The 16,604-nt window shown below is 36.0% G+C and overlaps 1 protein-coding gene across 3 annotated transcripts in view; it reads left to right on the top strand.

Annotated features, from left to right (window-relative positions):
- The window catches only part of EPC2 (enhancer of polycomb homolog 2), a 123,232-nt gene extending 110,520 nt beyond the window's left edge, over nt 1-12,712 (top strand). For 2 of the 3 annotated variants that reach the window (XM_032410816.1, XM_032410801.1), the window contains 4 exons: nt 7,323-7,459; nt 9,068-9,227; nt 10,172-10,505; nt 11,448-12,712. In XM_032410816.1, the coding sequence (XP_032266707.1) occupies nt 7,323-7,459; nt 9,068-9,227; nt 10,172-10,505; nt 11,448-11,520 (704 nt within the window). In that variant the 3' untranslated portion in view covers nt 11,521-12,712. The remainder of the gene's footprint in view (nt 1-7,322; nt 7,460-9,067; nt 9,228-10,171; nt 10,506-11,447) is intronic. The other variant, XM_032410811.1, reaches the window with a different exon arrangement.
- The last annotated feature ends 3,892 nt before the right edge of the window (nt 12,713-16,604 follow it).

Genomic DNA, 16,604 nt, shown 5'->3' with positions numbered 1-16,604 from the left:
TTATAATTAGATTTGATAGTAGATTGAATTACTTCTCTAACAATGTGTACCATACCAAAAAAATGATTTTACATTTCATCTCAACTTGAACATGGCCAGCTTTCTATTGTACATTCCCAGTAAACTCCAAAAGGATTTGACTTGACTCTTCCAGAAAATATGCATAAGTTGTGTATGTTGTTATGTCATCATTACTCTAGATGTATTGATCCAGAATATAACTTACTATAACTTAAATAATTCTATAATAATTAGCTCTAGAATTTTGACACTATCATAATACATCAGCATAAAATAAGCATTTAAAGTATCTTAGGCACACAGGCACTTTTCAGGTAACTTAAGTGACAAATATGTGATGTTAACATCATAGACAGTAAAGTTTTTTAATTTTTACCTTTCCCCTAAGATAAAAAAAAATAGTCTTTTTGGTCTGTATAATATATCCTGTCTCAGTTTTTTAGTATTCTCAACATAGTGCCATTTCCTTCTTTCTTTGACAAATTTCAAGATTTAAGCAACAACTAAGCTACATTAGAATCAGTGTTTTGTTTTTTTAAAGATTTTATTTACTTATTTGACAGCACAAGCAGGGGGAGCGGCAGGCAGAGGGAGAAGCAGGCTTCCCGCTGAGCAAGGAGCCTGATGTGTGGGGCTCAATCCCAGGACCCTGGGTTCATGACCTGAGTCGAAGGTCACTTAACCGACTGAGCCATCTAGGTGCTTAATCGACTGAGTTACCCAGGCACCCCTAGAATCAGTTTTTAAATAGAAATTTTCAAATATATGTTTAATTCTGTTGCTAAAGGATTTTGTTTGACATTTTCCTTCTCAGCTGTGATCCTCTAATCATTGAGGCCACAGGGTTTTTGGTTTTGTTTTGTTTTTTTTAAATACATTTGTTTTGTTTCAAAATACTAGGCACAGGTATATAAATGCATAATGGAACACGTCTTTTAACAGCATTTTTGTAAACAGTTGAAAAGCTGTGACAATTTTAAGTACCCATTTGTACCAGTTCTATTCATTACATAGTCCTTTTAGTTCTGGTTAGATAATTTCAGTGAATTCCATTACAGTTCAGTAAATATTGATAGGAATTCCTTCATCAACTTAAAGAGAAGGATGTAGGAGTTTTTAGAAAGTTGGTAGTTTTATGTTTGATGGACATAGATAACAGAATTGAACCCTCATCTGTTTTATTTCTTTTAATCTTTATGCCTTTATTAGTACTCTTGCCTTCTGCTTATTCTTTGTGGAGTTGAGAGTGTGTTTGTCTTTAAGAGTAACAAGACTGACACAGGACCATATTTTTACCTTACAGAGTATATCACTGAGCTAGACAAATTATAAGTACTGAATTTTCTCTTTCACAGCTGGGAAATCGGAACAAAGAAAGGGTTTAATCAGAAATAGAAATCTGATACACTTGACAGTAATGTTTATTTATATCACAAGTTTTTTAGTTCTTAAAAACACGGGAACTTGAGGGCTAGTGGCAAAGAATTTTATGTTGTTAATAACCTAGTTAATATTTTTCAAGTCATAATCCCTGTGTCCTAAATATATTCTAATGGTTACTTTTGATATCATACTTAAAGGACTTAAATTGAAATGTATGTCCTAGGTATTAGAAGAACTAAAACTGAAGACTTCATTTTAAAGCAAAGACACATGTCTTATTAACTATTAAGTAAGATCTGTTTTCTTAGTTGGAATAGTCTTCTCAAAGAATAGAAGCAGGGCAGAGAAAGGAAAGATAGTTGTGCTGAATGTGGCAAGTGAATAACCAAGGAAAACTAATTTCACACATAATTATTTGGAATTATTATATGCAAAGCACTATGTTAAGTGTTTAAGAGTTGCAATTTTACAAGACAATAATCCTTTCAAGGAGTTTACAGCACATGGCAAGTATTACATTCTTTATATAACTAGATGATAAAGTTTTTAGTCATTTGAAACTGCAGATTTATTTATTCTTTTGAGCTATTGTTCTTAAAACCAGAACTTAAGAAAATGTATTGCACATCTAAAAGTAGCTTTGCTTGGGGCACCTGGCAGGCTCAGTTTGGTAGAGCATGTGACTGTTGATCTCAGGGTTGTGAGTTCAAGCCCAACGTTGGGTGTAGAGATTACTTTTAATATGAAGAAAAGAAGGAAGGAAGGAAGCTTTGCTTGTTCAGACTTGAAGAGCTGGATTAATTTACATTTAACCTTGGTTTTGACTAATGCATGGTTGCAATGAGCATTTTTTCCCCCTCATTTGTCTTCATATATTGAATAGATACCAGCAGCCTTTTTGACCAGCTGCAAATATCTTAACATTACCAATTTGTAAGAACATCAGCATTTTGGACAGTTTTCCAAGAGAAATTCCTGATTTTTTAATTTTTTCAGTTTCTTTTCCCATTCTTCCTTAAATTGCCATAAAATGTTTGCAAGTGTGAAAATTTTTGAATAGGTAAAACTACATTTTCACAACTGGCTAAGGTACTTACAAGGATTCATTTTTGATTTAGGGTTGCTTCCAGAGGTGTGAGAAATAGATTCAGATTTCAGGAATTAAAATACTTTAGTTTGACTACTAAAGGAAATAATACTGAAATTTCAGTTGTAACTATTTAGGTTGGGTATCAGAAGTTTAAATGGGTCTTTAAAGATTTTATTTTTAAGCAATCTCTACACCCAGTGTGGGGCTCGAACCTATAACCCCTACATCAAGAATCACATGTTCTACCAACTGAGCCAGCCAGGCACCCCCTAAATGGGTCTTTATTTTCACATTTCATTTGTTCCTCATTCTTCATCCCCTCACCCTTCATCCCTGACTTCACCTCCCATCTTCACGCTTTGTACCCCCACAGTTTTGCAGTCTATTCATTAGTTTGCCTTTAACTGTGAGAGTTACATTATAGGATATGTATAGTCCTAGACAAATAATGTCAACTTTCAAGGATTGAAAGATTTATCCTCACAGTAGCTCCAGTGGTTTATGTGAACTTTCACCTGACTCCTCTGTAAGACCTACAAAGTTTAAAATAGGTTGTCTGTCTTCCCCACCCCCATCAGCCCCAGATCTGTCTTTTAAAACAAAAATGCATATAGTCAGCCTTGCTTCAATAAAGCATATATTAAGACTTTTGTAACAAAGACCTACCCTGTAGATGAAGATATACTGGATAATATATATTCATTTTGACTTTTAAATAATCTTTACTACCATATTAGATGTTCTTCATTAAACTATGAAAACTTGGTCTAGGCTAGTGTTTAAAAAAATCCATAGCTTCCCAAGAATACAGATTGTACTAGCCCACTTAGAGAAACACTGCATTAAAAATAATTTTAAAAAGGCACACACAAGCACAAAAAATCATATGTTCATACTCTATTGTGAGATGGTCATCCAGAAGATCCAGAATGTGTTTCTATTAGATTTTTCTTCTTAGTTTATCAACAAAACAAAAGTTAGCAAATACATGTAAAGATTTCCCACATACTCAAGAATACTTCTGTGGGCCCAAGTTTAAGAAACAGTGATCTAGGGGTTTAGAATTATTAAACCAGTGTAAAATATAGTGGAGATACCTTGAGTATATTTTTGATGGATCACTGTCAGAATATGAGAGGGAAAGCTAATAAGGAATCAGCCTAACAGACCACCATACAGGAACCACATACCTGAAAGGTGAAAGATGAAATGAGGAATGCCTAGGACTTTTGAAATCAGAATCAACATTCTAAGGATGGTGACAAGTATTCTAACAAAAAATACATGGATTCATCTGGTGAGTAAAGCAGCTGATAAATCTAAGATGGGTAATGAGCCAGATACAAAAAAAAAAAAAAAAAGCCAGAAAGTTTAGGGGCTTTAGTGAAAAACAGACTATTGGTTATATACACAAAATATTTAGAAATGCGAGTACACCACTAATGTATAGAATGATGTATTTGCATATATAAAGAGGAAAATTCTATAATATGTGTATCTATATTTTATCATGTATTAACCACAGAGATTTGGAAAACTTCTTACTCCGGTAAAAGGACATTTCCCATCTATCTAGATTAGTGAATTATTGCTCCCTTCACAAAACAGTCGGATTTGTGGCTACTTTTAAACTGACAGGACTTGTAGGGGTGGGAGAGCGTAGATTTATGACCAACATAAATTTCAGTTTTATGCTAGCAACTTAGGAGCAACTAGTGGAAAGAACTTGGCTTGGCCCTAAGCAGGAGAAGCAGATTGGTTTCTGTTTTGTATGTTCCCAATTACCCTTTTTGTCTCTACAGCCCCGCCCCCCCCAAGGCTGGGCCCCCTCTTCTCTATCTCATTTCTAAACAGATTTCTTCACACTATAACTGCAACCTTTTCCTGATGTGTTTTAACGTTTGCCTTTTGATGACTGCAAGTCAGTGTACAAAATAAATTTCTTGTGAAAGTATTTGAGTAATTTATGAAAGGAAGAATAATCAGTAGAGAAAGAGCTTTCAGTCAAATTACCTACCAAGTTACTTACCCCTACCTACCATTAAGTCAACCCTAAGAATGAAAATTCACTACTGTGCCTGTGCCATTAAAATAGTACAGTTCTTACCACTTTCTGTTCACCCTAACAAAATGAAAGGGTGTTTTGTATGTGTACCAATTCTGTGCCACAATTACTAATTGCTCTTTTTGTCTAAAGAGTTAAAATAATACTAAACAATGCTCTAGAAAATTCTGAATGAGGAGCATCAGCTTCTTTTCAAGCACAAAACTTAATAGTAAAGAAAGAATTAGATGTCAAGAATGAATATAACATGCTAAGATTGAGTTGAGGGGAAGAGAAAAAAAATAAATGTCATTTTTAAAGCATTACCATATTGTAGAATTAAATTGAGTTTATATCAGTCATTCCCAACCAGTAATGGGATCAGGGATGAAATTTTTGGCATCAAAATTAGCCTAGGTTTAAAAAGGTTAGGAAACACTGACCATTAATTTGAGTAATTTGGATTGAGTCTTGTTGGGGTTTTAATGAGTTTTCTATGGGGAAAAGGATGGGGTTCCTGAGCAAATTAATGGTCTCAACAGGACAGGGCAATAAGTAGACATATCCTCTCCTCCCCAAAAGAGGCAATCTTACCAGCATTCCTTTTTAATTTATATGTAAATGATCATCCATTCATAAAAAGCAAGTAGAACACCTATAGTTGGCAATACTTTGTTAGTCATGGATTACCAACCAAAAGTAATTTTTTTAATTAAAAAGTGCTTTTGAACTTTCTACTAATTTAGGTACATAGTTATTCTGAATTAGATTTCTATCTCACTCATGATTTTCTGAATTAAAAGATTTTGGAGAAGAAGATTCTCAATGTTCTCATTTCTCTCTCAGTTTTGAAATAGCCATTAAAAGTATATTCACTTAATTTGGTTTATTCCTCACTTAATCACTGTAACCTCCCACCTTTTCACCACAACAAAAAAACTTAGCTGTAGATGAACATAATGCTGGATTTGAGGGAGTAGACCATGCTAACACCAGATTCCAAGTCCATTTCATTTGAATTGGCACACTATACACATAAGACTTTAAACAGATTTATTTGGGTTTAGCTTAAGATTTTTCCTTCCTGCGTTTTATCTAATAAACTATTTTTCATCTCTTTCCCAAGGTTTTCAAACAGCTGGAAATTCATGAATACTTCACATTTTCATTTGATTTTGAAGATTGTAAATTTAGAATTAAAAATATTTTTTTCATTTAAAAATAGAACACTTGCAGTGAATTTAACATGTGCAAACAAAGAAAAACATTTGATTTTGTTGGTAATTCAGTAAGATAACTAATGTGTACTTCAAAAATACAGGTAATATTAAAATTTTAGAGTGAGCACTGTCGTAGCCCCAGGTCTTTTACTCTTCTAAAAATAAAATTGCTAAGAACTGTTTTTCCTTCATAGTCCAGTACAAATTTTAATGGTAATGTTGCAGAACAGAAATGAAGACATATCTAATGCTTTGTCCATCTCTGGGGCCTAACTCCCTTTTCATAGAAAATAGGCTGTATTACCATCACATTTTTAAAAATTTCTGATTTGTAATTGTACCAAATGGAAAACTTGGGGGTGGGGGGCTAGTTAAGTAACCTAGGTTGAGGGTGTAGTCTTCTAGCCAAACCCCTTTAGGTCCTGTTGATTTGATTGCTCAATTGCATTTAAAGGTTGACTCATATTAGTTGGTATTTCTTTTTATGTATCTTTTCTTTCCAGCTACACAGCAGGACTTTATAGCGGGGACCCTTTTGGTTTATTTTGCCCTGTATTCTCTTAACTCTTAAGGTAGCACTCTGCATCATCGTATATAGTAAATACTTGCTGACTGAAAGAAATAGTTGGGAGAGAGCAAAGAAAGCAATGAAGAAAAATAGAGCAAAATTACTCTAGTAGTAGATGTATTCTGATGGGACTTAATATTTCTTGATTTTGATAATGTACTAACTTCTTTGGAAATAGTTTTGCGTCCTCAAGTCAATTTATCAGTGATCTACTTGAAAATTAGTGAATGAAAGTGAAGAAAAATGTTTCTTAGTATAACTTTTTCTTAGCTAATCTTGTAAACAAAAGTTTTCGATGTCTTATTTTTACTTGAAATCTACTAACTTCTGTTAACAGAGCATAATTGATTACATCGGAGGATACAGTCTGCCTTTAATTTTCTGAACAGTTCTCTGATTTCTAGCCCATATTTGTATTTGGGTTTAACTTAAAATTTTTATTTTTATATTTTGGGTTTAACTTAAGGCATTTTAGCATCAAATCTTTTGGCTTAAAACTCAGTTAATGGTTATACTAGATGAACATCTTTGTCCTCTACTCTGATTTGTAATCAGAGAAAATGTCCTAAATGGAAACCAGCAATAAGGATCATTTATAGTCTTCCAGATGGTCCTGCTTTCTTACTTAAGACTATCACTTAATCATTATTATTGTTTGTAGTAATAAAAAGCAAAGTTTTTCTCATTATATAGTTACCACAATATAGTGAACGAAGAGTGATCTCAGAGACACTAAGTCTGAATAAATGGTTAGAATCTTCATGTTAGAACCATGTTATACAGTAAACACTACATATAGGAACTTTTTTAGCATGTGACATTAGAAGATCATGGATATTAGCATAAACCACTTTGGCTTTTTATTGGGTTCTTGCAGATACATGATTTGCAGTTGCTTTTCATCTTAATTATGCAATCACTTTATATTGTATTCTACTTGTGTTGTTAAAAGTAGTTTAAAACATACTTATTTCTGAAATGAGTGTCCTTTACCAGTAACAGGGGGTATCACAGAAGAGCAGTTTCAGACACATCAACAGCAGTTAGTTCAGATGCAAAGGCAGCAGCTTGCTCAGCTTCAGCAGAAACAGCAGTCTCAGCATTCCTCGCAACAGACACATCCAAAAGCACAGGTAAGCTTGTCTTTTCATCATGATTATGTTTCTTTTTTTTTTTTTCCTTTCATAATTACATAGTTATGTTCAATTTTAGTCAAGTCACAGAGGATAACCTTGATAAAATAAAGGAAGTACTAGAGTCAAATATGGTATTTGTAATTTAGGAAAGAAACTATGTTGTTTTAAAGGGTTATTGAGAATTTGTAGAAGGAGTTATATACTCTTAGAACTATCATCCCCACCCCTACAGCCCCCAAAACTTAGTTTTTTCTTTTTTTATTTATTAGAAAGCACGAGTTGGGGGGAGGGGCAGAGGGAGAGGGAGAAGAAGACTCCCCACTGAGCAGGGAGCTTAGTGCAGGGGCTCGATCCCAGGACCCTGGGTTCATTACCTGAGCCGAAGGCAGACGCTTAACCAGTGAGCCCCCCAGGCGCCCTATTTTTTTTTTTTTTTTCCCAAGAATATAACTTTCCCACCCCCTTCTTAAACTGTGTGTTTAAGTGCCATATGGATGTGCCCCGTGGGCTAAGAGGTAATTCCCTTGAATTGTGCAGTAAATAAACAACATAGCCCCTTGTCTCTTTGAATCACATTCCCCTGAAGAAAAAAATTGCCACCAGGTGAAGTTTTCCATAGGCATGATTAAATGAATACACTAGGGATAAGAATAAAAATACCTTATGATACTGTAATTGCCAAAAGAAAGTAGCCCTGCAAACACCTTGATATGAGCCCTGTAAGACTTACTTTGAACTCGTGGCCTCCAGAACTGTATGAGAATAAGGTTCTATTGTTTAAGCCACTAAAAACAAAACTAATTGAAAAGTATGTTTCAAATTTGAGCCATCTGAAAGAAAGACATCTCGTGTTTTAGGTCTTAAGGTTTGTTGCTTCATAATTCCAAAAGTAATTCTGAAGGAATAACGGAGATGAGCTCAGTCTTCGTTTTATTCTGTGAGAGCTCTTAGGCCAGCGTCTGCTGATGGGAGTTCAATTCATTCTCAGGGGATCACTAAATACGCTAACCTTGGAAATCCTGAATCCAACAACATGAAAATCTCAGTGACATCAGGACCCCTCAGCACTCCTCTAGCATCCAGGTAGATTTGGGACTGTCCCACAAATTTAGAGCTATTGGCTGTTATTAACAGCTGACCAGTTTCATACAGAATCAAGAGGAATGGCCATTAAACTTTGTTTGCTTTTTCTGAATCTCTTGGGTCGCTAGCCTGCTGCAGGTTTAGGCCAGACATGTTCTTACATTGTGACAAAAATGATGGTTAGTTCCTTTGATTTCATGTTTTCCATAGTATCTAGATTGTCAAGTATTTTTAAAGGCTTTCATTAACACTTACTGGAGAAATTAGTAGAGTATTAAAGGTTTGAGGTTTTTAATTCCCTAGTTCTCCAAAATAGTTGCTTCTTCCCAGTTTTTAGTCATTTATTTCCCTGCTTTCATATGCCAAAAATAGTCTGTGGAGTCCTAGATCTCTTAATCTAAACACCTCTAACTATTCAAGATGAAAAAGGCAACTGCCTTTTGGTTTGCCCATTTCTTTAAATAGTCACGTTCATGAAATCACATCTGAAAAATTGAGAGTTTAATTTCGTTTATCTTACAGGGCTCAAGCACCTCTGACTGTATGTCTAAAACACTTGACTCAGCCAGCGCCCACTTTGCTGCATCCGCAGTGGTCAGCGCACCTGTTCCAAGTCGCGGTGAGGTAGCCAAGGAACAGAACACTGGCCACAACAACATAAATGGTGTTGTCCAGCCTTCAGGTAAGCCTGTGGTTTCGTGTGGTACTTTATTAGCTCAAAATTGTAACTCACTGATTTGAGATATGGTTTTTATTATTTAAATGCAAAGGGAAAGCATTGTACAAGAAGTCAGTCAGGACTCTTCAGAATTTCTATGGATAGGTGTCGTGGAATAGCTGAATGTTTTCTAGAATTCACATAGAGCCTGCTTCCCTGTCCTCCTGCACCCACTAGATACATTCCTGTGTAGCACTTCCACCCTGCCTAGTTTTATTCATGTACTATCAGTTGCCTCACATCTTAGGAAACATATTGAGCTAATTGCTAACCATCACCATGGAATTAATCCATGCAGTGATGAAAAGGCAAAATGCAATCCAGGTTGATCCAGGGTTTGAAATTGGGTTTACCATCCCACTAGCACATACTCATCAGACTGCTTCCTCTGACTCCTCCCCTTGAAATACAGTATTACTCTGGAACCTTGTCTGCTTCTTACTACCCCGAGTCCTCAATGACTTGCTGTTCCTATCAGTCTTCAACTACTACTCAGACCCTAGGCTTTTCCACTTGCTTTTAGATCTACGTATGATCCTCATTGCCTCTCCTTACTGATTTCTTCTTGCATGTGTAAATTCTGATAGAATTCAACTATCATTTCCACATGCTCTCAACCTCCAGAGAGGACCTCTCTGCCCCGCGATTTCCTACTTTCCAAATAGGAATGCAGCAGAATACTTTGTAAAGCCCTTTTATGCAGGCCAATAGAAAGATCTATCTTTGGGGTGGTAACAGGTAAGTATGTTGTGATCAGGAACTCTCTTTGGAGAGGCCAATATGTGGAAAATTAACTTGGTATTTAATTAGTATACCAGTGTTTGCACTTTTTATTAAACTCCTGATTTTTTGAGAGTTTAATTAATGTCTCATGATATGAATTGAATTATTTTCTTTTCCTCCTTCAGGAACCTCTAAAACGTTATACTCCACCAATATGGCTTTATCATCCAGCCCAGGGATTTCCGCTGTACAACTTGTAAGGACAGTTGGCCACACCACTACAAACCACTTAATCCCAGCATTGTGCACAAGCAGTCCTCAGACACTTCCCATGAACAATTCCTGCCTGACAAATGCAGTGCACCTCAATAATGTCAGTGTTGTTTCTCCAGTCAATGTGCATATCAATACACGGACTTCAGCACCATCGCCAACAGCCTTAAAACTTGCCACAGTTGCTGCCAGTATGGACAGAGTGCCAAAGGTTACTCCTAGCAGTGCCATCAGCAGCATAGCGAGGTGTGTGTGTGTGTGTTTCCTGTACCGTCCCGTCCCTCTCTGCTGGCTCTACTGTAGGAGGAAAAGGACTTTTTTTTTTTTTTTACTGCCCAGGCAATAGATGTCCTTTTATTGACTTGCTTTTTTAACACATACTGAGATCTGCTTAATGTAGAGCTCTATGACTTAGACTATTTTGCTTGAGGTCACTAGTAGGATGTTTAAATGCCAACCAGAAGTATAAAAAACGGGGGGAAAAAACATCAAATTGAAAACCATCAGACCCCCCCAAAAATACATCAAAAAATATTTTAGAAGCTTCAGTCTTCTGTTAGTTTTTTGTAGCATAGACAGTTGGGAAGGTTAGAGGAGTTATTGTGTTCCCTTCAGTATTATACACAAAGGGAAAGTAAGTTATTCTATGTGTATGTTAAAACTGAGAATATTCTGGGATTAGCTAAATCTGTGATAATATATTTCAGGGTATGTTTTTATATTTCTTTCTGTGATACTAATACATGAGAACGGTGAATCAGAAAACAGTTGAAGTGCATGAATTAATAACTACATGACCTTAAACCTATAAAATTAAACTATAGTGGAAAGTAGGTAATACTGTGCTTCTAATGATTATTCTTTTTGAGCATTATATGCTTCATCTGTTGTAAAAAACTTGGATGGTCTTGTGTTACATTTCATGAGTAGTTTGTCATTGGCTTCTTTCTACTGAAATATTATGTCAAATTACTGTTTCCTAAGTAAACAGTTATAATCAAGTAATTAGGAATTAATAGGATTTCTTACCTGGAAAAAACTTGTCCTCATTCCTGTATAGAAATGATAAAAATGGGAAATATTCTTGTGAAATACGTGTTGTAGTTACATAAAAAGTGTCTGTAAATACTGATAATATCATATTCTAGAGAGCATTAATGTTTATTTTTACTCTTTGCCTTTTTTTAGAGAGAACCATGAACCTGAAAGATTGGGCTTAAATGGAATAGCAGAGACAACAGTAGCTATGGAGGTGACATAACCTAAAAACATGTGGCTTTTGACCTGTGCTGATGGTGTGCAGTCATTCATATTCCAGCTGAATGCAAAAGGCGACACTCTGTGGATCACGGAGCGTAACAATGGACCTAAATGGACTACAGTATATCGGATATTAAATCGGTATATGATGTATATTTTGTAAAATTGGGAAAATCACTACCTTGTAAAATAGTTTATTTGTATCATCAATATTATTTCTGTTACTTGAATAGTAGATATTCATCATCATGCTTTTGCACTTGAATTTGCAACTGAATGGATTTTAAAAAATAATTCTTTAATGGGATCATGAGCATGAAATGGGATCCTGCATCACTTGTTTTAACTATTTATTTTGCCATGTTTACATTTTGTATCTTGTAAAAATAAATCCAACTTTGTGTCTAAAAAGTTAAAGATTCATAGCTAGGAAATGAAATTCTTGTAATTTTTTTCTAAAGGAACTGTAAAGTTTTCACTTGGTTCATTTTGTTTCACAATTTGACTAGATGGACTTTTTGGTAAATACTAGTGGCATTTCACTGTCAAATATGAAGTTCAAGGCAAAATAGTATTTTCTATTACTGTGCAGGGGAAAGGGATGGATCGATACATGCAAATTTAATGTAGTAACTCACTTTTCCATATATTTTGAATGTATATTTCTATTTATAATACCAGTTTATAAAAAATAATTACACAGGAAAAACGGACTAGGAAAAATTATGCATCTAGCACATTTAAACTGTGCAGATAAGAAAATTTTTCAAGGATTACATTTTATCTGAAGACTGCATATTTTAACTGGCTTTAAAACTGTAACACACCACATAAAGGATATTTTACCAGGTATATATTGCATCATATCATTGCAATAATTATTGGAAGTCTAGATATCGAGCCATCCCAGGTGTTGGGAGGGGGGGAGGGTTGTGGCAAGATTGTCTTTTCAATTTTGGAGAGTTTTCCTGTGGCTACAAGGCAAGTAACGGGTTGGAAAAAGTCTGACTGTAAGCGTTGGACACCTTCATAGTGTAGTGTTTTAGTGACTTTTTTTATACGGTTCTTGTAAATTAGATACGTGTAGTGGTGTTTCAGAATGTTTGTTTATGCACTAGTTCAGACAACTTTCCCTGTTACTTGTTCTTGATAAGTGAAAACTGCAGGGAAATAAAAATACATATCAAAACATGGACATGCTGCATATGTGTTTATTTCACAATGTGCACACAGCGTAAGTGAAAACTTAAGGGAGATGATAGCACTTAACAGCACTTTTCATTTTCACAGTGCTTTCCAAGCATTAATGAAAAGAATTATAAGAAGCTCATCTGTGGGCACTATTGGGTTTCAGATAATCCAATATAAACTACCTTTGATATGAAAAGTTCTTAAAATATTTTACGGAATGTAAGCAATTTGCAGTATAACATTCATTGAAATCTCATAAATGAGCCTCATTTTATAAATAAAAGTTTAGAGTAGAAATATATTGCAAGGGGGTTTTGTCAAGTAAGTACTGGGAAATGTAAATATTTTTAATGAATATGATTAAAACCATTTCAAACTTACATAATTTTATACTTTACATTTTTTATATCTGCAGTCCTGAAAGTTGTAAATTGATATGTCAGTTGAATTAATGGGCCAAGGTTTCTGCTGAGAGTGGTTTTTATTCAGGTCCTAAATGTGTAAAGCAATTTATGGTCAAAACCACAGAAAAAAATAAATTTAATTTCTTCATTGGTTGTGACCTGATAGGATCCATGCTCGTTTCTGCCATACTACCTCTGGAGTTACTCATTGCTGATGATATAAAGGAAATAATTTTGATTTGATTTGTATTATGACTGTGTTCATTCTGCGTTTAGTTGGATGTATCTCCTTGCTATTAAGAACTTAACAACTTTAGTGCCAATTTTGGAGAAAGCTTTTTTTTCCATTTTACTAAGTAAAGCATGAAGTGAATTTGCCTTATGTGATATACATGTTATAAATAATTGAAGTAAAACAAAAGAACTATCCATTTGTACGGTTTCTGGAGATGTGGCAAATCCAGAACTTATCAAAGACTGGTGACCAATTTATTTGTTCCTTTTGAAGTAAAATAGAAAAATAAGCCTTCCTTATTTTGGTGGTTGTAACTTTCACAGATGGCATTTCAGTTACTTGCACACACATTTTCCCAGTGCTTTTCAAAAACTTTTAAGTGACAAAATACTTTCATTTTATTAAAAAGAACCCTTTGTCTTTGCACTGGCCCTCCACTGAGCAGTACCACCATATCTTGGTTTTCTGAGGAAACTAATGTTGGTACTTGTAGTTCAGTAACCTTCCAGAGACCTTGGAGAATGTGGGTTTTTTGTTTTCGATGGGATCAAGAGTAGGTTGGGTTTTTGGTGCTTTTTTGTTTTTAAACAAAAGAGTAACTCTCATGTCCTGGGGTATCTTGTAATTCGAAACAGAAATATTTATATAAACTTTGAAGATCATCATCATGACCAGTTATTATGATGTGGCTCTAAGTATATTTGAGGATGTTTTGCATATCTTTCTTTTGTAAAAGACCAAAGGAAAAATAAAAATATCTGGAGGGCACATTAAAAAATTACATCACACACACACTCATACCCCCACACACACACATACATTCTTTTTTAAAAATAGGGAATACAGTATTTGCACCTGTGCTTAGTGCTTAGTGTTTATTACCGAGGTTGTTTTTTTGTGGGAAGGAGAGAAGTAAAGAAGACTAGCATTTTAGAAACTTATCCCTAGTATATACTGCTATATTTGAATATAATGCTATATTTTGAACAGATTTTCTTGATCAATAATATATACTTTTGACAGAAATGTTTCATTCCTTAACTAGGCAAACTATTAAATTCCAAAAGGTTAAGTGTATTTCAAGTAATTCACTATTATATCATGTAAGACAGGTTTTTTTTCATTATTAATTGGAATATACTCATGTCTAACATCATGGAACATGTAGTGTTCTCTTAGTGACTTTTTCATTTTGTCCTAACAATTATGTAAGTACCAGTATTATCCCCATTTTACAGATCAGGGAAGTGAAGCTTGGAGAAACTGAGTACTTGCCCTACGTCACATAGCTGGTAAGTTACTGAGCCAGGAATTAAATTTAGGTAGTCACCACACTTGTAACCACTGCTTCCCATCTTTAAAGTGGAAGAAGTTATCTTCAAGGAATTACTTCTTGTACTTCTCGGTGCACTTCTTCGCAGCATCTGTAGCAAGCAGAGCCTCAACCTTATTTAGAAAACAACCTCCCCCACTCTCACACCACCAGGCAATCAGTGTTTTGTTTTGTGCTTCCCAGACTGAATGCATTAGATCTAACTTTGGCTTCTAGCCATCCGCCAAGCAACCCAAACCAATCCGTTCATCCTCCTCTGTCGGCCAGACCTAGCCAGTAAGTGCTTACAGTTCTCAGTCAGCGCAGAGCCAGGGACCTAGATCTGGGCCTGGACTTGCCTGAGTTTTAGCCCCTTCTGGACCTTGGTTTCCTCATCTGTAAGATGAGCAAATTCCCAAAACTCCAGAAAGGAGGCCGCTTAACAAACTTGGTGAAGGGTTAAATGTGGCCCACTCACTGCCGTAAGTAGCTTTTGGTCAGTGACCACATGAGCCCAAATCAGGGGTAACCAAGATGCAGGATCTCTGCTTTCAACATGGTGTCTGTGCAATCTGCTGAGGAATAAACTATTATAAACAAACCATATATGTGGGTTAAGAGTCTAGCACCAAGCTAGAAATCAAGGTGGCAGTTGCTCTGTGTTCACATCTGGAGGCTCAAGTAGGGGAGGGTTCACTTCTAAGCTCCCTCAGGTTGTAGACATTTCACTTCCTTGTGGCTATAGCACTCTTAGCAATTTGCTTCTTTGAAGGTAGCAATGGAAGAGTGTTTCTGCTATGTGAAGCCTCTGCTTCGGAGAAGCCTAGGCCTTCTTGACAGGCTCATCTGATTAGCTCAGGCCCATGCAGCCTGGTCAGCTTTAACTTAGCTAACCTTAATCACATTTGTAAAATCCTTTCATTTGCTCTACTCTGTTCGAAGCAAGTCACAGATCTCACTCCCACTCAAGGGGAGGGAGTTACACAAAGACATAGATACTAGGAGATGGGAATTACAGGGCCACCCGTAGGTGTAACTGTCACATCTGTGTAATTGGATTAGCTCTGGTCCACTGACTGCTCGCCCTGCCTTCCCCCACCTCAGTATTTTGGATTAACTTCAAAAGAACAACATATTTTTAATAGATAAACATTTAAGGTACTCTGTAGTGCAAACATTTTGCTATTTTATAAATCATAAATTCCACAGTCCTGGGTGTTAGGCAGGAGGTCAGGTTCAGTCTGGCCATAAGCCTGGCCATCATTGGCATGAAAGCCTTGTGGGAACTGGAGGGGATGAGATCAGGTAGAAAAGGAGGAGGAATAGCAGAAGAGTGAACAGCCGAACCTCAGCACCCATGTGGCAGAGGAGTGGGGAGGGGCAGAAGAGACGGGGTAGCCATCAGGGAGGAGGAACCGTGAGCCAAGGGCGTCTAATTTCCTTTGGAAGAACCATGCAGAGATAGAGTACAAGAGGGTAGATGTGAGAGGTGTGGTTGGTAAGGAAATAGAGGTGGTGAGAGTTTAGCAGGGGGATAAAAAGTCAAGTAATGACACGATGAGAAAGCCTGAGTTCAAGTCCCCTCCAGCACATCTAGCCATCACAAGCACCTCAGAGAGCTTTGAGAAGTACATACATGTGGGGTCTCATCCCAGGCTGGTTGAATCAAGATCTCCAAATGTGGGTCGGGATACCAGTATTTTTTGTTTTAGTTCTTTTGTCTGTTCATGTGATCGATTAGTTGACTGGTTTTTTTGTTTGTAAGTTCAACAGATGGTGTCTGTTGGTTAGAGGTGAAGTTAGGGATGACTGGTCTAATCTTTCTGTTTACTAGTTTAACCATGGACAAGTAAGTTTACTAAAAAGCTCAGAAGGGATTTCCTTAGCTGTCAAATAAGAGGCGGGGGTTAATAATTTCCCTAGTCCCTAATACAAAGAATGCC

The sequence above is a fragment of the Phoca vitulina genome, unplaced genomic scaffold (assembly GCF_004348235.1).
Source record: "Phoca vitulina isolate PV1807 unplaced genomic scaffold, GSC_HSeal_1.0 scaffold1, whole genome shotgun sequence".
NCBI lineage: Eukaryota > Metazoa > Chordata > Mammalia > Carnivora > Phocidae > Phoca > Phoca vitulina.
The sequence above is the reverse complement of the archived record's forward strand: the minus strand, read 5'-3'. Positions and strand labels throughout refer to the sequence as shown.